At 39.3% G+C, this 24,945-nt stretch overlaps 1 protein-coding gene across 1 annotated transcript in view; it reads left to right on the forward strand.

The window, feature by feature from the left end:
• The window catches only part of ERICH6B (glutamate rich 6B), an 83,392-nt gene that overhangs the window by 34,838 nt on the left and 23,609 nt on the right, over nt 1-24,945 (forward strand). Inside the window, exons 6-7 of the mRNA XM_020971294.2 lie at nt 8,170-8,235; nt 12,564-12,706. Coding sequence (XP_020826953.1) covers nt 8,170-8,235; nt 12,564-12,706 — 209 coding nt within the window. The remainder of the gene's footprint in view (nt 1-8,169; nt 8,236-12,563; nt 12,707-24,945) is intronic.

A 24,945-nucleotide genomic window follows, 5' to 3' on the forward strand; every position in this document is an offset into this window, starting at 1 on the left:
CTGTACACAATGATCTCTTGATTCTGCTCACTTCATTTTGCATCAGTACATATAGGTCCTCTCATGGTTGGTTTGTTTGTTTTTTTCTGAAACCATCTCCTTCATCATTTCTTATAGCACAATAATACTCTACCATAATCATATGGCACAACTTGTTCAGCCATTCCCCAACTGATGAGAATCTTCTTGATTTCTAGTTCTTTGCTATCACAAAAAGAGAAGCTAGAAATATTTTGTACATATAAGTCCTTTTCCTTTCTCTTTAACCTGTTTGGGATACAGACCTAGCAATGACATTGCGTGGTCAAAGGGTATGCACAGTTTTATAGCCCTTTGGGCATAGTTCTAAATTGTTCTCAACAGCTGGACCAGTTCACAAATCCACCATCAGTTCATTAGTGTTCTTATGTACCTATTTTCCCTCATTCCCTCAAGCATTTGTCATTTTTGATAAGTGTGAAGTGGTACCTCAGAGTTGTTTTAATTTGTGTTTCTCTAATCAATAGTGATTTAGAGCATTTTTTTCATATTACCACAGATAGCTTTGTTTCTTCTCCTGAAAACTGCTTGTTTATAGCCTTTGACCATTTGCCAACTGAGGAATGACTCTTATTTTTATAAATTTGATTCAGTTCCATATATATATGTGTGGGTGTGTATGTATATATCCGTGTGTGTGTGTATAGGTGTGTGTATGTATATGTATATATGTTTATATATGCATATATACATGTATCTATAAACACACATATATGTGAAATTAGACATTTATTAGAGAAATTTGCTGTAAAAGTTTTTGATGTTACTTCATTGACATTTTAGCAAAATGTAGTTTCCCTTTTTATCTCTTTTAATTAAGTCTATTTTTGCTTTTTAATTAGGTCTATTTTTGTCTGAGATCACAATTGCTACCCCTGCCTTTTTTACTTTAGCTGAAGCATAATAGATTCTTCTCTAGCCCCTTATTTTAACTCTGTGTCTTTCTGTTTCAAGTGTGTCTCTTGTACCCAACACATTGTTGAATTCTAGTTTATAAACCATCCTGTTATCCACTTCCATTTTATGGGTGAACTCATCCTTTTCACATTCACAATTATAATTATTAACTGTGTATTTCCCTCTATCCCATTTTCTTCTCTTTATCTTCTCTTTCTTTCTTTTTATCCTGTCCCTCCTCAAAAGTCTGTTTTGCTTCTGACTACTACCTCCATTAATCTACCCTCCCCTTTATCATTCTCCAACCCTTTCTCTTATTCCCTTCCCCTACAATATTCCTTTTGGGTAACATTAGATTTCTATACCCAACTAAGTGTGCACATATATTCTTTCCTCTTTGAATTAATTCCGATTAGAGTGACGTTCAAACATTGCCCACTATCCCCACCCCCAATTTCCCCTCCATTGTAAAAGCTCTTCCTTGTGTGCTTCTTTTATGTGAGAAAAATTTTCCTATTCTGCCCCCTCTCTTTCCCTTTCTCCCAGTGCATTCCTTTTTCCCACCCCTTCACAATTTTTTTTGGTGATCGTTCAAACATAATCAACTTACACCCATGCCTTCTGTCTATGTAAACTCCTTTTAACTATCCTAATAATGATAACGTTCTTAGGAGTTATAAGTATCATTTTCTCATATGAGAATATAAATAGTTTAACTTTATTGAGTCCTTAATGATTAATCTGTCATTTTTACCTTTTTACACTTCTTTTGAGTCTTCTGTTTGAATGTCAGATTTTCTATTCAGCTCTGGTGTTTTCATCAGGAATGGATGAAAGTCCTCTACTTTACTAACTATCCATTTTTTCCTTTGAAGGATTACACTCAGTTTTGCTGAGTAGGTTATTCTTGGTTGTAATCTGTGCTCCTTCGCTGCTATGTGTGCTCCAAGCTATCCTCCACCCCAGTGTCACAGACCTCTTGCCCACCTCCTAAGTTGTCTTAGGCTGGAAAAGTCTCACCCTGATCTTTTGTTGTCTTGCTGCTCAAAAATTAGATTTTAGGCATATGGATACTAATAGGTACTAGGTCATCTTTATCACTTGTGGTGCTTAGAAAAGAGCTTACTGTTGCCTTTACTTTCTATCTATGATAAGTGAGTTATCAGGAAGTAGAGTGGGTCTAGAAAAGATGTTCCCATTGAGTGTGTTGTTGCCATGTTATTCCAGGAAGAACCCTTTTGCAGTTGATGAAGATGATAATGCCACAACGTTCAATATCTACTCTTTTGCCTTTATAACATAAGACCCATAACATAACCTCAATTGCCGTGGCAGGAATCCATATTAGTCTAGTTTGAGAATCATTAGCAAAAACTAGTATTTTGGGCACAAATTCACAAAAAGTGGAATCAGATATAATACATTATTATACCTAAGGGGCTAATTAGCCTTTAAGCAATAGTTCACATTTCTGAACTTAATATCTGCAGATATTGTGGATAAGTATTTTCTATGTTCTGCTAATTCTGTTGACAAAAGTCCTTTGTGTATATGTATACACATGTATGTATGTATATTATAAACAACATTGATGTTAGAAGCTGCTGTTTTAATTTCTTTTACATGCAATGATACCATCCTACTGGCAGGGACTTACAAATGTCAAATTTTGAAAAGTCAAAAGAGGCTGTTGAACAGCTTTATCATGAAAGAATTCTATACATAAAGCAAACGTGCAACTTTTCATTTGGAAATTCACAAAATTATAGCATTGAAAAGTGACACAGTTGTAGAGTATAAATAGCAATGTCCTTGCCAGCATGTTGATCATGTTTGTGAAATTTAAGTCTCTGAACAATGACTGATGGTTCTGGTCTTGTGGAATAGGGATTCAACTTATTCTGCTTGTTCAGAGAGGACTAAAGTAGAAACATTGGGCAGAAGTGGCAAAGAGGCAGATGTAGGTTTGATAGAAGGAAAAATTTCCTAACAACAGAGCTACCTAACAGTGGAATGGGCCACTTGGGAAGGTAGTGGATGCCTCTTCATGAGAGGTCTTCAAGGGAAGGTGAGACAACTATTTGTTAGGTATATTACAGAGACAATTCTTGTGCAGACAATGTGTTCTCTGAGGTTCCTTCCATTTATGAGATTCTGGGATTCTGTATTAATTCCCCATGATTATTAAATGCCTCAATCTTAGGTGAAGCTGAGGAAGTGAGAAATTTTATTATATGATGCTTGTACTTCATAGATCATCAGAAACATGGCTCACTTCTGTTTCAGAGCCTACTTTTGATCTACTTTGAAGTAGAAGCAAAGTCCCTCTGAATAAGAATTTAATATTCTCACAGTTAGGAAAGATCCCAATGGGCATCTAGTCAACTTGTATCTGACCAAGACTCTCTTCTAGCCTGTGGATTCCTGAAGTCTTATCACCTAGTGTGTTAGTGGTCCTCTCCAGCTCCATGTCACCTACATATTTGACAAGGATGCCATCTATCTATGAGAAGTAGTATGACACTGTGGATAGAGGGTCAGTCTTAAAATCAGAGATGGGGTCAAGTCCTGCCACGGACACATATTACCTCCGTGACCATAGACATATTATTTAACTTTCCAGTGTCCCCAATAACTACTTGTGACTCAGTGATATAAAGGAGTTGTTAATCTGCATAACTGAAGGGAGCTCCCACATAGAGAGACTTTGTCAAATATTTTGCTGAAATCTCAAGTATACCATGTTTACAACATTCACCTGATCTAGCTGTCAAGTTACTCTGTCAAAAACAGGAAATGAGGTTAGTCTGGTATTGTCATTTCTTGCTGAAACCAAGCTTTCAATAATCAATTTCCTTTTCTAAGTATCACACAAGCCATCAAATTCTGAACAATGTGTTCTAGAATTTCACCAGATTTAGAAGTTAAGCTCATTCATTCTTCCGTGGTTTGCAGACTGCCTTCACTTCCCTTTAAAAAATAAAACTGAAGGGGTACCTAAGTGGCACAGTGGATAGAGCACCAGCCCTGGAGTCAGCAGGACCTGAGTTCAAATCCAGCCTCAGACACATAACTCTCATTAGCCATGTGACTCTGGGCAAGTCACTTAACTCCAATTGCCCCACCCCCCAAAAAAAAAATCTGGGCAAAAAAATAAAACTGAAACATTTGCCCTTCTCTGGATCTCTGATACCTTTCCCATTCCTCAAGATCTTTCAATGATCACTGACAGTAGCAAAAGTCAGTCCTTGTCCTCAAGGAGCTCCCAATCTAATGATCCTCCACCTTCATCTCTGGGAAAGTTATTTTTCAGGTATCAGTAAACAAATGAGAGGCCAGCAAACCTTCACATGATGGGAGGGTTTTTATTATTTTGGGGGTTTGGGGGGATTGTTTTTGGTTTTTTGCTATGAAAACTAATCTAATCATACCCTCTGCTGAAATTCACTGCCACGGAACTGGAAAGGAAAAAAATGAGAACTCATTAGACATAATCTGAGTTTACATTTCAATAGCAGCACCTCCCTCACAACAACCCTATGAGGTAGATAATGTGGATCCAGAGATACTCTATTGTGAGAATCACTCCATTTTGTTCACACATGTGTGTCTGTACTCTCCCATTAGTGCTTGCAGCGCAAGTGACCCCAAATAGGATATGCCATGGTACCATGTTATACAACCTGTTCTAAGAAACAGCCTAGCCTCCCACATCCTGTTACACAAAACCTCTGAACCTGGGTAAAAGGGTCAGTACCATATCAGCTTCAAGTCCTAGCAACAGGGACTTAACCAAATCAACTTTTGCCTCATCCCCTACCATGTTCCTCACTCCTTGAAACTTAGATAAACTTTGTGTACTGTTCGTTTGGGGAGTCTTTGCCTCTTCAGGTGAGATCGCCCTGCTGCTGAACTCAATAAACCCCAGTTGGTCCAAATTATGTTTTTCAGTTAATCTGTTGTTGCTCCCGTTCCTAACATCGACGGTACTGAGTGTTATCTCCTTTTTTATTTTTAACTAACCCTTTGATTTCATCAGAGTAGGAGACTCAGGATTGTGAATAGAGATTCAGCCAGTGCAGGGCCAACACTAGCTCTGGAATTTAAGAGTCTCTGTCTTTAGCTGTGAGGCTGGTTAGGTAGTTCACCCAGGGTCACATAGCTAGTGTGTCTGAGATTGAACCTAAATTTGGGTCTCCCTGACTCTGAGGCTAACTCTCAATCTACTATGACATCTTGTCCCTACATCCCTATTTTATGGATGAGGAAACTGATATTCAAAGTCATAAGTAACTAGTATAAAAGCCTGCTCTTCTGACTCCAAACCCTGTACTCTTTCCATAACACTACCCTGTATCAAATAAGAGAATTAACATTGTACTACACCATCCCTAAGCACACATACCTAAAAGTTACCCTGGGAGCTGCCATATGAAGAGCCAAGGAACATTCAAAAAGTAGAAGAGTTGACTTTTCCTTCCTCTGCCCCTCTTGATCATGCAATTTGCCCAGACCTAGCAGTACTATAACTCAACACCTCAACAAGCATTTATTAAACATATACCTAGTGCATTGAGATAGGTGCTAGGAACACAAATAGTTCCTGAACTCAAGGGATTGCATCCTGGTGGGGGAGGGGAGATATAACCTATACAGAGATAAGTTAATTATAAGATAGTTCAAGGATGTCAAGAGCATCAAAGAAAGCTTCTGAGAATAGGTGGCACCTCCACTACATCTTGAAGGAAGGTAAAGATGCTGAAAGGCAAAGTATAGATGAGAAAATATAATCTAGGCACTAAGGATGGCTTGTATAAAGATAAGGGGTAAGGGTTGGTGGGACGGGGAGATAAAATACCTAGTTCAGTAAAGAACAAGTAGAGATTCAAAGGCTGGGCGTTCAGGGAAGGCCTTATGCAGGACAAAGCATTTCAGCTGAACTTTGACAAAAACACAGGATTTTGAGAAAAGCAAGTGAGAAGCAAGCACATTCCAGGTATGGTAAAAACCTTGTGCAAAGGTATGGTGATGGAACAGCAAGAAGGCCAATTTGGCTGGGAATGAAAAAATCGAAAAGAGGCTTAGTCAAACCAATCAATAATATATACTTTACTAAGGCAGGAAAGTAGACTCATGAATTTGAGATAGTTTGATTTTTCTAAAAGTTGAAACATTCTTTTTTTTTCTTTGCTAGGCAATACTTGCCCAGGGTCACACAGCTACTAAGTGTTATGTGTTTGAGGTCGAATTTGAACTCACGTCCTCCTGAATCCAGGGCCAGTGCTCTATCCACTGTGCCACCTAGCTGCCCCAAGTTGAAACATTCTTTAAGCCATCATTTGAAAGCAGGCTAGACTTGTTTCGTTTGACTTCAGAAGGCAAAACCAAGAGCAATGGGTAAAAACTGAAGGACAGATTTAGACTTGTTGTCTAGAAAAGCTTCCTAACAATTAAAACTATCCAAAAGTGGGAGATGTAGCCTCAAGAGGTGGTCAATTCCCCATCACTGAGGGGTCTTCAAGCAAAGGGTGGATGATGACATCAATAAGGTTGTAGAGAAGGGATTCTTATTTCAGTACGGGTTGGAATTTGATGGCTTCTAATGTCCCTTCCAACTTGAAAGTTCTGTAACCTTGTGATTGAAAGAGCTCCTATGTGCACAGCACTGTTCTTAACTCTGACCTGGAAAGGGAACAACAGTTATAGCAGATATCGATTCTGTTTAAAAGGATCTACCCTGAGAGGGAAAAAAGGTTTGAACCTAAGAACTAATTTCAGCGCAAGTTAACAGCAACTGCAAATTGCTGTCTTACGATCTAAATGAAATTTATCATTGTAGAGGGAATACTAAACAACACACGGTTGGTGCTCAATAAATATTTGTTTAATCAGGCTGAACACTTGGGAAAGTACCATCTTATGAATGGACTGTGTTCCCCAAATGTATTATGTATATCAGTGGTTTGAGACTTAATCTGTTTTCCAATAGAAGCAATGTTATAAAAGTTGGTTAGATTTGTAGGGTAATCCCTAAAGTAGTCCCTATAAAATCCATAACATCCTTGAGATGTCCTCCATTAAAATCCATTGCTAATGTCTCAATGACTCGGAGATGGCCAAAGGCTATGCCAACAAAGTGTAAGCTTGAGGCGGGTAAGTTGCACAGTGGATAGAGAGGTGGGCTTAGATCCAGGAACACCTGAGTTAAAGGGAGTGGGACAGAGTTAAGTGACCTAAATGTCTGGCCTAAAACACTTACTAGCTGTGTGACCCCAGGCAAGTCTCTTAACCTCTACCTCAGTTTCCTCGACTGTAAAAATGGGGATAATAATATCACCTACCTCACAGGGTTGTCATGATGCTCAAATGAGATAATATTTTTAAAGTGCTTAGCACAATGTCTGGCACATAATATGTGCTATGTAAATGCTTATTCCTTCCTTCTCTCCCTACCAAGCTGGAAAGGGGCCAGCTGTATATCTATCAACCAAGGGCCAGCCTAGCTACATTTAGAGGCAAATCCTCAGAAGGAAGGCAACAGTGGTGAAATTTCTGATTCCAGAAATTCTCCAAGGTCCTAAGGAGTTGTGATCTACATTGACAATGGAAATGCCCAGAGTCTGAGCATTATTGTATTATTGATTGTATATTAGATTATATTATATATTATGTCACTTATTATATAACACAATATATTATATGTTATATTATTATATTATAGATATATAATCTGAAATTATAGATACTTGAAGTATTTTTGTCCATTCCTATTGATGTGTTAGTAACACTACCGTAGTCGTCTTAGCTAGAGAGTTCTGGTTGAATTAGTGCTACAAGAGAGAAACCAGAATCTCATGTAAGACAACTTGCTGCCCTCCCTACCAACCAGGATTCATGAAGGGAAGTCAGCAGTACTTAAAATTAATCCAAATACCCATACAACATCCCCCTCCCCTGCCCCAGTGGTGGTCTCTACTGTCCTTTTTATCATATGGTAAAAAGACAATGGAAGAAAACAACTCTCTAGGAGGTGAGGAGGTCTTTCCCATTCAACAATGGTGTGAGCCAGCTACTCAAATGTGTTCGTAGGTTGGAGAGGCCCAAGACAAAACAAGAATATTAAGCCATGTGGTTTTTTTTTTCTCATCATTCTCTAAAAAAATGAATATTGCTGACACAAAATTTAAAGTGTTGTATATGTGTGTGTGTGTGTGTGTGTGTGTGTGTTTTAAGAAAAAAGAGGAAAGCAACAGTCAAGAAACACCTAGAGATAAACAGTCAAAACCCCAAGGCAGAATCGTAAGTATTAACAGTCATAAGCAAGGTTTCTCTGCATTCATTCTACAGTGTTCCAAGGGCAAAGCCAAAATGCTAATGGAAAGTAAGCAGAAATGGGAGGGGAGGGCAGTGAAAGGACATCTGTCATTCTTAAATTTGAAATGGCCACGAACCAATATGATTTCTGGTGCACATGAAAATTTTTAGCTAACCCAACTTCGTTTCATTCTTCTACATTGTTTTTCTTTCTTCTCAAATCACAATTGACTACATTCAATCCCACAAACACTTAAGTGCCTACCATGTGACAGGCACTGTATTGAGAGACAGCTTATTCTAGGGGCCATTTGCTATAAAACCTTTGTAATTATTAAAAAAAATAAATAATCCAAAGCAGCCATTGGCATAGAATCGTAGATTACAAGCTAGAAGGTACTTCAAATATCAACTAGTCAAATCCTTTCACTTTACAGATAAAGAGACTGAGACCAGAGAAGTGAAGTGATTTGCCCGAAGTCACATAGACAGTAAATAGAAGAGGTGGGATTTGAACCCAGATCCTTAGAATCTAAATCCAGTGCTCTTTCCACCATACCATAGCACCACTTACCAATAAGCTAGAAGTATCATTTTCATATATGAACAATAGATTGTTATTGTTCTTCCACTGAACTCCTACTGTGATACTTCATAGTTACGTGGGAATGACTCTAGGTTCTCAAAAGCTTTGCCAGTGAAAGTCTTCTTTGGGGTCCTATCAGATTAGAAAAACTTCAAGTATAGACCTGGTTGATTGCATGTGCATCTGTCATACGAGGACCAGGCTAGCTAAATCTATAGAAATTCAGCAGCCCAAACATTGACCACATTTGCTCAAGCTTCATTGGGAAAGTGGACACAATACCCACACATAGAGCTTTAAGGAGTGAGGTTGTAACTACCATATTCACCACGAACGAAGAGACCCTCTGCACAGAAGGGTTCATCCAGCCACTGGGATCCTCTGGGTTCAGATGTGTCAAGGCTTCATGCCTGAGAAATCAGAATATAAAGGAAGTTAGAGCCAGCAGCCCCACAAAACAATTGCTTGACATAAGGTCTTCGCTTCCACTGTCCCAAGAGACTTAGGAGTAACAGAGAAGGAATGGTAACTGGACATGAAACAGAAGGCAACGTAATACTATGACAAAGAAGAGTGTTGGTTTTGGAGGCAGAAGACCTGCCACTTGCTACCCATTGGCCTCATCTATAAGAAGAGGGGGTTGGCCTAGCTATTCTCTGAGGTCCCTCCCAGCTCTAAATCTATGACTGAGCCTAAGAAAGTCATTTTTCCAGGTCCTCAAAGCCAGGAACTCCAGCAACAGAGAACTGAGGTCAACCTTGTCATTAGACAATTCCAGTAACAAGCACAATGGTTTGTCATCAACCCTAAACCCACCAAGAAACTGTTTCTATAGAACAGAGGCAGTACCATGAGTAGGATAAATACTTTGTGAGTTGTTAGTCCAGTTGGTTCCATCTGAGACCAAGTGTGCATTTTTAGAAATCTTTTTCTTACTTCCCCTACTGCCAAATATCCCTAGATAAACCTCCTCAACTTTGGCAGCTTCACACTTCTGATCAATTGCATGACATAAATCTGCCAGACTTTAACCCTTTTACTTCACTATCAAGCTGTTTTTATGAAATACTCCAAAGCATCCGTGACTCCAACTATCACTAAAGATCTGGAAGGACTGGTTTCTAATTGCTTTATGTTAGGGATTCCTAACTTTTCTGTGTCATCGACTCCTCTAGCTATCTGGTAAAGCCCATGGAGCCCTTCTCAGAATAATGTTTTTGGGAAGTATAAAATAAAATACATAAGGATTACCAAGGAAATCAATTATATTGAAATACAGTTATAAAAAAAGTAAATTTACAGACGTCAAGTTTAAATCCCTGCATTATACAAATGGAGTAAAGTTGAGAGAATAAAAAAAGATACTAGCTACAAACCACACCCTGTGTATCCATTCCAGGAAGGATGAGAATTAAGTTAATTCAGACATTAAGTTAATTTAGCCCACTTTAGAAGACTGATGTCAGAAATTATGGTGCAGTATAGAAGAAAAGAAATCTCTGGACTGTGTAGTAAAAGGATTTGGGTTCAGATCCCACCATCACTAGTTATTAGCCATGTCATCACAGGCAAGTTACAACCTCTGTGAGCCTAGAGTGCCTCATTCGTAAAAAAGCAGAAAATATTATGTATGCTACCTAGCAGCATAATTTTAAAGCTAAGAGGAGGCTTAGAAGTCATCTATTCTGATCCTTACCCAAATATTAGATTCTATCAACAACATCCTCTAGGAGTGGTCCAATTTCCACATGAAGAGATCACTACTCCTCTGAGGTAACTCATTCCATTTGTGGGCAACTCTATATAAAATCCCATATTAATCCAAAATCTGTATCCTTGTAACTTCCATCCTTTTGTCCTAGCCTGGTCCTCTAATGTAAGAAGAAAAAATTGCTGGGAGAAAAGCATACGGTGAACCCCAAAGCATTATATAACTATTCACCATTATTACGTGGGGAACCTTGACAATGGATTGCCATTTATTAGCAAAGTGATGAATACAGACCAATGTCTACCCAAAATCCCAATCTTTTTCTGAATAAAGGAAGGATAAGTAGGGCAGGATATGAGTTTTTGCCCACCAGTATTCCAACCAAAGATATGTTTCCCATCCCCTTCTGTCATCTAAAAAAAAACTATTGAACATAAAATTTTGAGCATTCAGATGAATTAGCACAAATCTTAGTTTTAAAACCTCAAATGAATTTGGAGCAGAATAATAAGCCCCAAACTTAGAATCAAAAGACTTGAGTCAAAGTCACAACTCAGCAAAGCACTAGTTATGTGACAAAGTAGTAAAACACTTCATGTGAGAGTTTGAACAAATGGCCTCTTCTATGCCTTTTAGCTCTAAGTTTGAATCTGTAAAAGGAAAAAGGGAAGAAAAAAAAAGATAAGCAGTTTCACTATCTGGAAACAATCTCACACTTTTAAGACAAATCTAATCCTATTATGGAACCTTACTCCCTAAACTAGAGGCAGCTAGGTGGGCATGCTCAGGCAGAAATGAGTTCAAATCTGGCCTTAGACATTCACTAGCTGTGTGACCCTGGGCAAGTCACTATTGCCTTAACCCACTTGAGAAGGAGATGGTCACAAAGAGTTGGACATGACTGAACAACAACGCATCTTAAACTACTAACACCTTATCCCTTCCTTCAAATCCCTTACCTAAGAACACCTTCTTTCACCTAAAAGAAATCATCATATGCCATAAGTTCTACCCAGTACGGATCACAGAGAACATTCCTTAGAGCTTTGTTGCTATTGTTCAGACATTCCAGTCGTGTCTGACTCTTTGTGACCCTATTTGGGGTTTACTTGGCAAAGATACTGGAGTATTTTGCCATTTCCTTCTTCAGCTCACTTTACAGATGAGGAAACTGAGGAAAACAGGGTTAAGTGATCTGCCCACAGTTATACTAGTAAGAGTCTGAACCTGGGCCTGAACTCAGGTCTTCCTGACTCTAGGTCCAGCACTCTATCCACTGTTTAATATATTCCAATGGCTCCCTGTTACCTCTAGAATCAAATATTTCATCCTTTTAAAATTTCCATTTGGGAGTTTTATAATGTATATAAAGATTAATACAGTAGCCTGTACATATAATTCATAACTCAATATACATATGTTGAGGCTATGATCAAAAATGGTTTACTGATAAGGGTATACAATAAAAAAAAGCTAGGAGATCTTTGTTTTAGGCAATCATTTACATATGAAAAGGACTTCTCATGGAATTAATAGGATTTTAGTTCTACTAAGGCCAATAGGCGACTTCTGGTCTAACCCATTTGTTTAATAGATGAGGAGAAAGAATCCTGGAGAGACCGAGTGACTTTACATAAAGTCAAACAGCAAATCAGTGGCAAAGCCAGGACTTACATGGTCTTGAGTCTCAGTTCTGTGCCTGGACTCATGAAGTCACCACACCATGCTGCCTGTGCCACATTGGAGAAAAGAGACAATTTGATCACTCTTAAAAAGATTTCTGGGGACATTGAGGGAAAATTCTCTTTAAAAAGCACATCTTCTTTAAAAGAAACAGAGATGGCCCCCCAAAAAGCTAAAAAGGAACATTCTTCCATAGCTAATTTCTTGAATAACAAACTGTAGTATAATTTGCTCCCTTTGAGAAGTTTAAAAAACAAAACTGGTACAATAGGTGAAATAGGAAAGTGCCGTTCCTGAAGAATCTGACTTTTTACTCTGTGGCTTGCCTCGTAGCCATCACCCTCCAGGACGTATCAGAGTGTATTTAAGTGTGTACTACGAGAATTGCTAGAGAAAGAAGAAAAGGAAGGCCTTGATATTGACGTGTCCCCAACTGCTCAGCTAAGAGGAGATACCCGGAAGAAGCTGGCCCACATGTAAGTGGATGAGGACATTTCGTATTATCAGTCAAGGCGTCAGGCCAGGCCATAAGCTAAAGGTGAAATGTGAATGGCCAGGGATGATTTAATAAAGTCTGGAAGAACAGGCAAGCAGCCACCCCAAGTCAAGCCTAGGAGGTTAGTCTATCTGAGCTCACCTTTAAGTAGTGAAGCTAGGTGAAGTCATGTGTCAGAACAGGGTGGGTGGGGAAGAAACAGACAAACACACTATCCAGGAACAAGGAGCAAGCACAATCCAGAGGTCAGACAGAAAATGAGGTTTTGGAAGGAACAAAGCAAAAATAAATAGGGAGGCAGCCTCAAAAGTAGGAATCAAGACCCCCAAAAAACAAGACTAAGTTACATGCTAGGGGTCCAGACAAGGAATCAACAAGGGTCAGAAATCTAGACAGAGTGAGCAGTAACGGTTCAGAAACCTAGGAAAGTGACTGGCCAAAGGCCAAAGCAAAGGCCAAGAGGGGGTTGGGTGGGGAATGGGAATGTGTCAGAGATTCAAAGACCACTCGTCAACATGCTTACACACAAATTTTTTTTAAACATTTCAATTTATTATTCATTTATTTTGAAAATTATTTTCTTTTTAAATTTTGACATCCAAATTCTCTCCTTCCTTCTCTACCCCTATTCTACTCAATGAAAAAGCAAGCCATATATCAATTATATATGTGAAATCATGCAAACAGATTTCCATATTAGACATATTTTTAAAAAAACAAGAAAAATAAAGTGAGAAAATTATACTTCAATTTGTACTCAGAGCTCATCACTTCTCTCTTTAGAGGTGTATCACATTCTTCATTGCATCAGTTCATATAGTTCTTGCCATGTTTTTCTGAAGCCATCTCCCTCATCATCTTTGTGACAGAGCACAACAGTACTCTATCACAGTCATATGCCATAACTTGTTCAGCCATTCCCCAATTGATAGACATCCCCTTGATTTCCAATTCTTTGCCACTACAAAAAGAGCTGCTAGAAATATTTTTGTACGTACGTGTCCTTTTTATTTTTCTTTGATCTCTTTGGGATACAGACCTAGTAATGGCACTCCTTGGTCAAAGGGCATGCACAGTTTTATAGCCCTTTGGGCATATAACCAAGTTGTTTTCCAGAATGGTTAGACCAATCTGTGGACAAATCCACAGTTCATTAGTGTACCTATATACCTATTTTCCCTCATCCCCTCCACCATTTGTTATTTTTGATAGGTGTGAAGTGGTACCTCAGAGTTGTTTTAATTTGTATTTCTCTACTCATAGTGATTTAGAGTATCTTTTCATGTGACTATAGATGGTTTTGTTTCTTCTGAAAACTGCCTCTTTATATCCTTTGACCATTTATCAGTTGAGAAATGGCTTTTATTTTTATAAATTTGACTCAGTTCCATATATATATGTATATATATATGAGAAATTAGGCCTTTATCAGAGAAACTTGTTATGATATGGTACATTTTAGCAAAATGTAGTTTCCCTGATTATCTCTTTTAGTTAGGTCTATTTTTACTTTTGCTTTGTCTAAGATCATGATTGCTATCCCTGCCTTTTTTACTTCAGCTGAAGCACATTAAATTCTGCTCCAGCTCTTCATTTTAACTGTGTGTGTCTTTCTGTTTCAAGTGTCTCTTATAGACAACATATTGTTGGATTCTGGTTTCTAATCCATTATGTTATGCACTTCTATTTTATGGGTGAGCTCATCCCATTCACATTCACTGTTAGGATTACTGTGTATTTTCCTCCATCTCTCCTTTCTCTCTCTCTTCCTCTCTCTCTGTCCCTCATGACAAGTCTATTTTGCTTCTAACTACTACCTTCCTCAATCCACCTTCCCTTTTATCATTCCTCCTCCCCCTTTCTCTTATCCTCTTCCCCTCCTATTTCCTTATTGGGTAAGTTACATTCATATACACAACTGAGTGTGTATATATGTTCTTTCCTCTTTTAATCAATTCTGATGAGAGTGAGGTTCAAGCATTGCCCACTACCCCCTCCCATTTTCCCCTCCATTGTAAAAGCTCTTCCTTGCATGCCTCTTTTATGTGAGAAAATTTCCCCCATTCTACCTCTCTTTTTCCATTCTCCCAGTGCATCCCTCTTTCTCACCCCTTCATTTGTGGGGGTGGATGGGGAGGGGGGGAGAATTCCAACATACTCAACTCTCATCCATGCCTCTGTCTACATAAACTCCTTTTACCTACCCTAATAACAATAAAGTTCTTAGGAGTTATATGTATCATCTTCTCATGTAGGAATGTAAACAATTTAACTTTATTGAGTTCCTTATGATTACTCTTTCATGCTTTCCTTTTTATGCCTCTCTTGAGTCTTGTGTTTGAATGTCAAGTTTTCTGTTCAACTCTGGTCTTTTCAACAGTTTGAAATTCTTCTATATCATTAAATAATTATTTTTTTTCTCCTGAAGAATTACACTGAGTTTTGCTGGGTATGTATTGTTGGAGGTAATTTTAGCTCTTTTGCCTTTCAGAATATCATATTCCAAGCCCTCTGCTCCTGTAACATGGAAGCTACTCAATCTTCTGTGATCCTAATTATGGATCCACAATGTTTGAATTGTTTCTTTCTGCTTCTTCTTCTTCTTTGGCAAGGCAATCTGAGTTAAGTGACTTACCCAGGGTCACACAGCTAACAAGTATCAACTCTCTGAGGTGGAATTTGAACTCAGGTCCTCCTGACTCCAGAGCCAATGCATTATTCTTTGAGATTTTTTGTTGTAGCTGTTTTCACAATGTTGTCTTCTTATGAATTTATGTCTTGGTCTTCCCTGCCACCATAGTAGCTTTTTATCGTCAAATTTGTTGTTGTTGTTGTTCACTCACTTTTCTTGGCCTTTTTTTTTTTTTACTTTGAACTTTAGGTTAAAGTTGGGCTCGGTTCACCTGGTGGTGGGGAGGCACTATCCCAAACTTCAGGCTTTTTTGTGCTACCGTTTCAGAGCTTGTTCTGAGGGTCTCATGTTTTTGATGCTTCGAAGGTAATGTGATCCTGGGAGAGGTACGGTCATTGCCCTCCTGGTCTGCACTGTGATCTTTACCCAGGAAGGGCCCTTGGTCCCCTGCAGCCACAAACACTAGTGCTCCTCTTTGTTTTAGTACTGAGATCAGGGACCCTGCTCCCCTGTGATAGACCACCAGTGCTCCTCTCCTCCCTGTAACTGTGACGCAGAACTGTGTGTGAGCAGTAAAGTTGCCAATCAATGTCAGCTGTACCCAGTGCCAGCACAGAGTTCCCTGTAATCTCTTTCTGATCAGTTGTCTGACCTCCTTACCATCTCTGGGCTGAGATCTCCTAAAGCTGCTGCTGCTGCTGCTGTGGCCACTGTTGCCACTGATACAGCATGTGGACCCCAGACAGGCCTCCACCCTCCTGCCACAGACTTCTGCCAACATCTTAAGTTTTCTTAGGCTAGAAAGATCTCACTTTGACCTTTTTATGTCTTTGCCTCTCCAAAAATTTTATTTGAGGTGTTATTTTAAAGTTGTTCAGAGGGGAATGTAGTAAGAGTTCACTGGGAGGCTTTCTCTAATCTGCCATCTTGGCTCCACCCAGCATAGAAACTTTTGAAAGCTTCCTGCTTAGTGTAGCATTACCTAGAAGAACTTATGGTCATTTGTAACCAAAAGAATTTTACTGTGCACTCTCCACTGCAGATTCCTTATTGAAATGCCAGATAAGCCTAGTGCCAGCAAGTAATTCATAGGGAATCCCATGATTTACATGGTACCACCTAAGAAATGCCTATACTACAGATCTCTATTCTATATTATCTATCTTTTAACTACTTGAAGAGTTAGATCATAGTATTACAGATGTAGAGCTGGAAGGGACCTCAGAGGCCACTGGGTCCTACCCCTTTCATTTTATAGTTGTGGAAAATGAGGCAGACAGAGGTTAAGTTATTTGCCCAGAGTCACACACAGCTAGTAAGTGTTTAAGGAATGATTTGAACTCAGGTCTTCCTGACTCAAAGTCCATCAGGCTATATGGACTCAATATTGAGGCAGACAGCAAAGGTTGACTCTTGAGTACATTCAAAATCATATAATCTACAATGTAGATTTCCTTTATATTTGATAAGGTATAGCCACTCTTCCCAACTTCCAACTTCATCACTGTTGTTCCTTCTTCCCACAACGCATCAGATCCTGAGATGGCAGCATCCAAATGTAGTAGTAGCATTATTATATCACCAGTATGATAATAGAGCATTCTAGAAATGCCACCTTATCCATTCCATTTTATATTATATCTTGTGTTTTTGGTGTCATCAACAAACGCTCTCAGGATGATATGGCTTAGCTGACTCAGTTAAACTCTCTGAAGTCCTACTTTTTTTCTTTTGAGGAATTAGTCAACATGCATTTATTAAGTGTCGACTATTCACCAGGCACTATGCTAAGCACTGGAGAGGAGCCCACATGCCTTATCCTGCTCCTCCTGCCTTCCTCCCCAGCAATATCATACCTCACCCTGGACCCTGCCTCCCTCTTCATAATCCCAGGTCAAATCTCCCCAGCCCAGGCACATTCTTGCATCCTCAAATTTCCAAGTGCTCTAGTTCATTCAGTTTCTTTCCTTCATGCAACAAACGTTGACTAAGCATTTATTCTTTGCAGCACGTTGGGTTGAGGACTGAAGGAAAGGGGCGGGGGCAGAACAAAGACAAAGATACTTGACTTCCAAAGCTCCCTCAGTTTCCCAAATACATTGGACCTGTGGCTGAATCTTACTTTTTGAGAGGTACCTCAGACTTCATGAATCCAAGTTTTGACACTATTTCTCCTCCAGTGCTTTTCACCTCTGACCTTTCAGTTGCATGACATATCACAATTGCTAACTTTTTCTCATAAATAGAAATTCTGGCCCTGACTTACCCAAGAATTTTCCAGTTGTAGCATTCTTTAATTTCACAAAACCAGGAAGTTTTCATCCACCCCTACAGTCTTCATATAGACCAGCCAAGAACAGGTCCCAATCTCTGGTTAGGCTAAAGGCCTTCATGAATCAATCACAGAAATCTTCTCTATGTGGTCTCTTGAGGAAACCTAATGTACTCTCATGGTTTTAATTATCACATCTATGTGGATAAGTCCTAAAACTTCACTAATCCTCCCAGAGCTCTAGTCTCTTATTTCTAGTTGAATATCTTAAGGCCCTGTGCCTTCCTCTGATCATTCTCCATTTTAGCAAAGACAGTCCTAAAATATGGGACCTAGAACTGAGCACAATACTCTAGATGTATCTGACCAGGACAGACTGCATTGGACTATCACTCTTCTCCTTAGTCCTAGACACTCTATCTCCTCAAAGAGTCTAAAATTACATTGAATTTTTTGGCTGCAGAATTTTTTTAGGAATTAGTCAACATGCATTTATTAAATATCTACTATTAGCACACTTCTGGCTCACATGGAGCTTGCAGTCTCTTAAAATGCAGACCTCAACATTTTTAAAAATTGAATTAAAAAAAAGATCTTGTTGAATCAGATTAGCTTTCAGCTTTCTATTGTTTACAGACTTGATAAGAATGCCTTCTATTCTTATGTCTAAGACATTTATAAAAATGTTAAAAACTGTCCAGATCTTTGGGGTACTTTGCTAAAGATCTCGTTCCAAGTTTTCATTGAACTCTTAATGATGATTCTTTGTGTTCACTAAATCTGAATTCACCAAATGGTACTAAGACCTCACCCCCATCTCACTATCTTGTATATCATGATAGCATGATTTCAAATGTTTTATGAAAATTCAGGTAAAATGTGATAGCAATGAGCTGAAAACAAAACAGGTGCCCATCAACTGGGAAAGAGCCACACAAAATGTGGTGCATGAATGTAATGGAATATTTAGAGAAATACAAGAACTTCGATAAATGGATGCAGAGGGAGATAGGTAGAATTAGGAACACAAGACCTATGACAACATAAATAAAAATAACCGAAAAAATCAAGCTAAGCTTTCGCACTGCTACCATGTTTCTTGTAGGACCATACCATGCCTGATTACGTATCCTCCATTACCTGCCTTGGCTTCCATCTTCTGTCTGCCTTTTTCATTTTGTTCTTCCTAATTTTTATTTTATTATATTTTTATTATATTTAAGCTGTTTAGGGAAGTCCATGTATATCCAGATCAGATTCTTTTATCAATTCCCTCTTTCTCTTCACACTGGAATTTTTTTTCTCTTACGTCTTCAGTACCATATTCTGGAGAGCTACTCCTCCCTCCTAGGTCAATTTCCTTTGTTACATTTGTTAAATTTCATATATAAACTATCTTTCTCTGAACCCTTTGAAATCTGCTTTCACAAAATCTGGAGTACATGCCAGAGTATGCCTAGCTTTGCTCTCCTTGTTTGTCATAAATTCTAAGATGAAGTGATTCATCCACCTCCACCAAGAATCCCATCAGCTCCAATTCAACAACTAGTTCTTCCTTGTTGGTGAGAATCAAATCCAAAATAGAAATTTTCCCCTTGTTGGTTGCTCCATCCTTTGAAGATGAAATTACCATCAAGGCAAGTCAGGAAATTATTTACAGCTCTGTTTTTGGCAGAGAGAGAGAGCTCCAGCAGATGTTTTGATAATTGAAGTCCCCCTCCCTCCACTACTTTATCATGCCTCATTCCATGCCAGGCTTGTGTGCTATTTCCCAAACTCTTCAACTATTTCCTCTTCCTGCCCAGGTGCAGTCTACTCTGATGACAATATTGCTTCTGCCTCACTTCAATAGCAAATATTTCCAAATCATATCTGGTTAAGATGGGTTAGGAGGGGGAGAAGAAAGGTGGAAAGGTAGATATCCCAAAAGAAGTTATCAGCAGCCTCAAGGGAAGGAGGAAGGATGTGTGTTAAGGGTGTGTGTTCATATGTGCGTGTGTTGGGGGCAGAGAGTGTATGCAATTAAGAGAGACAAAGGCTTTCCCACAATGAGGAGGGTCCTTGGCAATGAGGGGGTCTTGGTTGTGGCTTCCCCACACTCCTTTTCCTGAAGCAGTGTGGAGATTGGGGAAAAAATTGGCCTTGGAGTCAGGAGAGACCTGGGCTTCAAAACCCACCTGTGACCCTAGCTTTGTGACTATGTCTCATGTCAGCATCCAATAAGAGAATGGGTGTAATGGGGCTTAAATAATAAAGCGCTATGTGAATGTCAGCTGTTTTTTATAATTTCTGCTGGAAATTCCTACAGGCTGTGGGTAAAGGGAGAAGTATGTGGTACCACTGTGTATTGTGTGGAGAAAGAGGAGGTGGGGAAGCGGAATAAGAGAAAGGGAGACAAAATAAAGAGAGAGGAATTGAGAGAAAGGCAAATAAAAGAGTGAGACTCAGTAGGATAGAGATACTGAGGTAAATGGAGGTGACAATGGCTGCATTCACATTTTCAGGGTATTGCTCATTTTATTAATTGCTCACCTTATTAACTATATTCACAGCTCTTCAATTTGCTTTTAATAAGAGCAGCCCTCCCAGATGAAAATTATTCTTGGGGTTGGACCTTCCAGGGGTGCGGGTGAAATTAATTTGAGAGCTGGAAGATGCTCTGCAACTGACTGCCTGGGGAGGAAAATGACTGACCTGACCTGTTTTCTTCTCATCTGTAAGATGAAAGAGTTGAACTAGATGAAGTCTGTGGTCCTTTCTAGCTTTGAGCCAGTGATTCCCCTTTCACAGCTTCCTCAATCCTAACCTAATGATATATACATACATACATACATACATTATATATATATATATATATATGTATGTATATATACACACACACACACACACACATACATACAGATAGAGAGAGGTATCTTCTACTGAATCACCTCTAGCTGTGCATGAGATGCCAGTACCACAGCCCCTTCTACTTTCAATTAGCTTTGACACATTTCCCCTATAGGAATATTGTTGATTCCCCACAAAGTCCAGGTAACTCTTAATTTTTCGGGATTCGGTGAGTTACCTATCTAGTATCCAAGACTTTTTTTTAGGGCTTTTTTCCCTTTTTAAAAAACCTTTTTGGATGTCGTTCAGACATTTTTCTAAACTGTTGAAACTTTAAAGAAAAAGGGAAAAAACAACCTTAAATTTTTTGCTGCATACTCACTGATAAACTTGGTCATAGGTTTAGAAAGTAAGAGAGAGGCTAGAAGGAATGGCTAAGAAATGGTCCCCTTATCAGGAGCACAATATGGGGTCCATAAGCAGGAGAAAGGGCAGCTAGGTGGCACTATAGCGCACAGAGTGCCAGGCCTGGAGTCAGAAAGACTCATCTTTCTAAGTCCAAATCCAGCCTCAGACACTTACTAGCTGGGCAAGTCACTTAACCCTGTTTGCCTCAGTTTTCTCATCTGTAAAATGAGCTGGAGAAGGAAATGGCAAACCACTCCAGTATCTTCGCCAAGAAAACCCCCCAGAACTCACAGAGAATTGGATATGACCAAAAAAAAATGACTAAATAACAACAATATAAGCAGGAGAGTCCTTCCCTCCCCATAGTCCACAGGAGTGTTCAACCAGAAGGGGAGGGAGAACAGTGTGAATAAAAGCACCACTAGTATTTCACTTGCCAACAAGGCAAGTGTGGGATTGCCCTACCCCTTTGTATGTATACATATACTGACTCCTGCCTCCAATTTTCTTGTATGCCACCTCCTCCATTTTTCCATCAATATTGCCTTTCGCCTACTTTCCCTGGATGAAAATGTTAGAAAATATAATGTGGTTTTTATTGTTCTTCTTTTTACTATTGAGAGTGGGATTATCCAGCACTTTAAGTTTCAAAAAATACTTTCTATTACCTCATTTGAGTCTCACAACAACTGCAGAAGATGCTATTATCCCCATTTGTAAAATGGGGAAACTGAGGCAGCGAGAGGTTAAAATTATTTGCTCAGAGTCACACAGGCATCTCTGAGTTGGGATTTGAACCCCAATCTTCCTGACACAGAATTCAATACTCTACCATATCAGGCTGTGTTAAATGAATCTCAGCCTCTGTCTCCTCTTCAATCAAATCAGAGCCATCCCATTTGATTTGTTCCCTTTAGTTCCTGATGCTATGTCTTCCTCCCCCTTGCTCTCTACAGATGGTCACCCTCCCTCCACACACATTTCTCTATAAAGGGTGGCAGCCCAGGAAATTATTTTAGTCCTAAGGAAAGTAATTACAAATCAAATAAATAATTTTCATGGAGACGGTGAGCCAAGAATCCTTCCATTCTCTGGTCTTCCTTTGTTGACCATGAAGCACCAATGAAAAAGATAAGAACACTAATACAGAAAGTATGCAATCATTTTCTAGTACAGGCTATTAGCTTTCTGAAGTTATGATGAATTCAATTATTAATCTTTCTTAAAGTAATCAAAACCATGAAGCTAAAGTATGGGTCATCACTGGACTTCCTCTCATCTCTATTTAGCCCATTTACAGAGAATCTCTTTTCAAAAGCACTGAGAAAGACTACGAAATCTAGAGGCATCGCAGATTCACAAAAATTCATAACTGAGAGGGATTTCAAACATCACCTTATCCAGCCCCAATGTGATTAGGACCTTACTGTGACATCCCTGACAAGTGACCATACAAGCCTCCACTTGAAGACCTCCATTAAGAGGGTACTCGCTATGTCCCAAAGGAGTCTGGCCAACATTTTAACAGCTCGAATTGTTAGAAAATGTTAGAGCCAAAATCTAATTCTTAGAAATTTCTACACAGTGATCTTCATTCTACCATCTAGGTTTTGTCTTTCAGTCATTTCTAGGTTTTGTTGTTTAGTTGTGTCCAACTTTGCACGACACCATTTTGGGGATTTTTTTCTTGACAAAGAGTGGTTTGCCATTTCCTTCTCCAGCACATTTTACAGATGACGAACTGAGGCAGAAAGAGTTAAGCGATTCGTCCAGGGTCATACAACTAATAAGTGCCTGAGGCCAGATTTGAACTCATGAGGATGAGTCTTCCTGACTTCAGACTTGGCACTCTAGACACTGTGCCATCTGTGACCAAGCAGAAATAGGTTGAATCTTTCTTATAAGTAACGACCCTTAAGATACATGACAGCTAAATTCATGTCTCTCCCCAATTTTCTCTCCTGTAGGCTAAATATATTCAATTCTTTTAATTGCTTTTCATGTGGTTTCTAATTCTCTTCCACCCTGTTTGTTCTTCAATGGATAGTACTGAGGCAGTGTTATACAGCAAGGGAAAGGAGTTGAATTTGGAGTCAAGGGACAAGGGTTCCAATCCAAGCCCCGCCACTCATTAATTATATGACTCTGGACAAGTCACAATCTCTCTAAGTCTCATCTCTTCTCTTTTTCTTTCCCACTTAATAGTATTTTGGTTTTTTCCAATTACATGTATAGCTAGTTTTCAACATTCACTTTTATAAGATGCTCTCATCTCTTTTCTAAAGAACGAAGGGTCCGTTGCCAGTCATCTTGACTTATATCTTGCTGCTAGACTCTGATGACTCTGGAGGATAGAGTGAGACTGATGACTGCACAGTCCCGCCTCACTTAAATCCAATTCATTGCAAGTCAAGACACCACCCTTGTGATGTCAATGGTCCTCTTCAAGAATGAAGAATAAACAACAACCACAACATCCTATATTATTTATTCTGGTGGCTTTTCTCAAAAACAGGATCATTTCTTAGCAAATTAAATATTTTCTTGGCATCTTGCATTTGCAGATTTGTTTTTGTATTAGTTCAACTGTCAGTTTTCCAGGCTTGACTGGTCCCCTATCTCTAAGATAGACCCAAGGTAAAGGGGAGAGAAGGGTTTTGATGCTGCTGCCAAGGATCTAGCTCTTCAGACCTTGCCACCCAAATTTACCATGACTAAATTCCTCTAGCATTCTGTCCAAGTCCCTTGGGTAGCTCTGCAGCAGAGCATGAGAGCCCTGGAGAATCCTCACAGCCCTGAGGACACCAGGGGACAGTTACTCAGATCTCTTATCCTACAGATGGCCCTGTGTACAGCATGAGGTCTAGGTTCCAAATATCTTCAGCACAAACTCTGCCTCTCCCTGCTTCTGTGTGCTAGCTGCAGATAGCCTCAGTATGGAAGAAACTCAGGTGCCCTCATCTGGAGCTACTGGCTGCAGCTGCAGCCTTCCTCATCACACAGCTTGGCTGGATTACATACCTTGCTGTTGTAATAACAGGAATGAACAACTCAAACCCAGACAGAACCTCAAAACCCTATTTTAGCCACTGTTTAAACCTGATCCTACACCATACTTTTTATCAGAATTTCTAATAAAAAGCATTAATGGATTCATTTGCATTTCAAGGCCCTTCTTGACCTACTTTCTATTTGCAGGTGCCAGCGAAATGAGAAAAAAATTTCAAAGGGACAAGGCAAAAAAAAAAAAAAGAGCCTTAGGATAATCCATGATATTGTGTGGCCCTGGATGATGGAGAGCTGGCTTTATTTTTGGTGGTTTATTTTTCCAATTCACATTTCTAGTTTCATTTTCTCAATAATGGCCATCTTTTCTATCACTAGTTCCTAGATGAGAATTCTTTTCCCACTTTCATACTATCCACTCTTTTTCCCTGGTAACTTTACAGAATAATCTTAATACTTTCAAATGTAACTAAATCCATTTATTTTATTTCTGTAATGAAAGCTATCAAAAACAGACCTTTTTTTCTCATCTTAATCCATTCGTATCATAAATTTTTACTCCACTATTAAGGGTATTAATGATTGCTGTCTATGCACAGTCTTAGGTCTAGGAGAGAGACAGAGACACAGAGAGAGAGAAAGAAAGGAAAGAAAAGGAAAGGAGGGAGGGAGGGAGGGAGGGAGGGAAGGAAGGAAGGAAGGAAGGAAGGAAGGAAGGAAGGAAGGAAGGAAGGAAGGAAGGAAGGAAGGAAGGAAGGAAGGAAGGAAGGAAGGAAGGAAAGGAAGGAAGGAAGGAAGGAAGGAAGGAAGGAAAGGAAGGAAGGAAGGAAGGAAGGAAGGAAGGAAGGAAGGAAGGAAGGAAGGAAGGAAGGAAGGAAGGAAGGAAGGAAGGAAGGAAGGAAGGAAGGAAGGAAGGAAGGAAGGAAGGAAGGAAGGAAGGAAGGAAGGAAGGAAGGAAGGAAGGAAGGAAGGGAGGGAGGGAAGGAAGGAAGAAATACAGAAAGAGAGAGAAAGAAAGAAAGACTTCCTTTCACTTATCTAGGACACTCTAATGTATAGAAAGATAATCTCT

Source organism: Phascolarctos cinereus, unplaced genomic scaffold (assembly GCF_003287225.1).
Source record: "Phascolarctos cinereus isolate Bilbo 61053 unplaced genomic scaffold, phaCin_HiC Scaffold_7;HRSCAF=346, whole genome shotgun sequence".
Lineage (NCBI taxonomy): Eukaryota > Metazoa > Chordata > Mammalia > Diprotodontia > Phascolarctidae > Phascolarctos > Phascolarctos cinereus.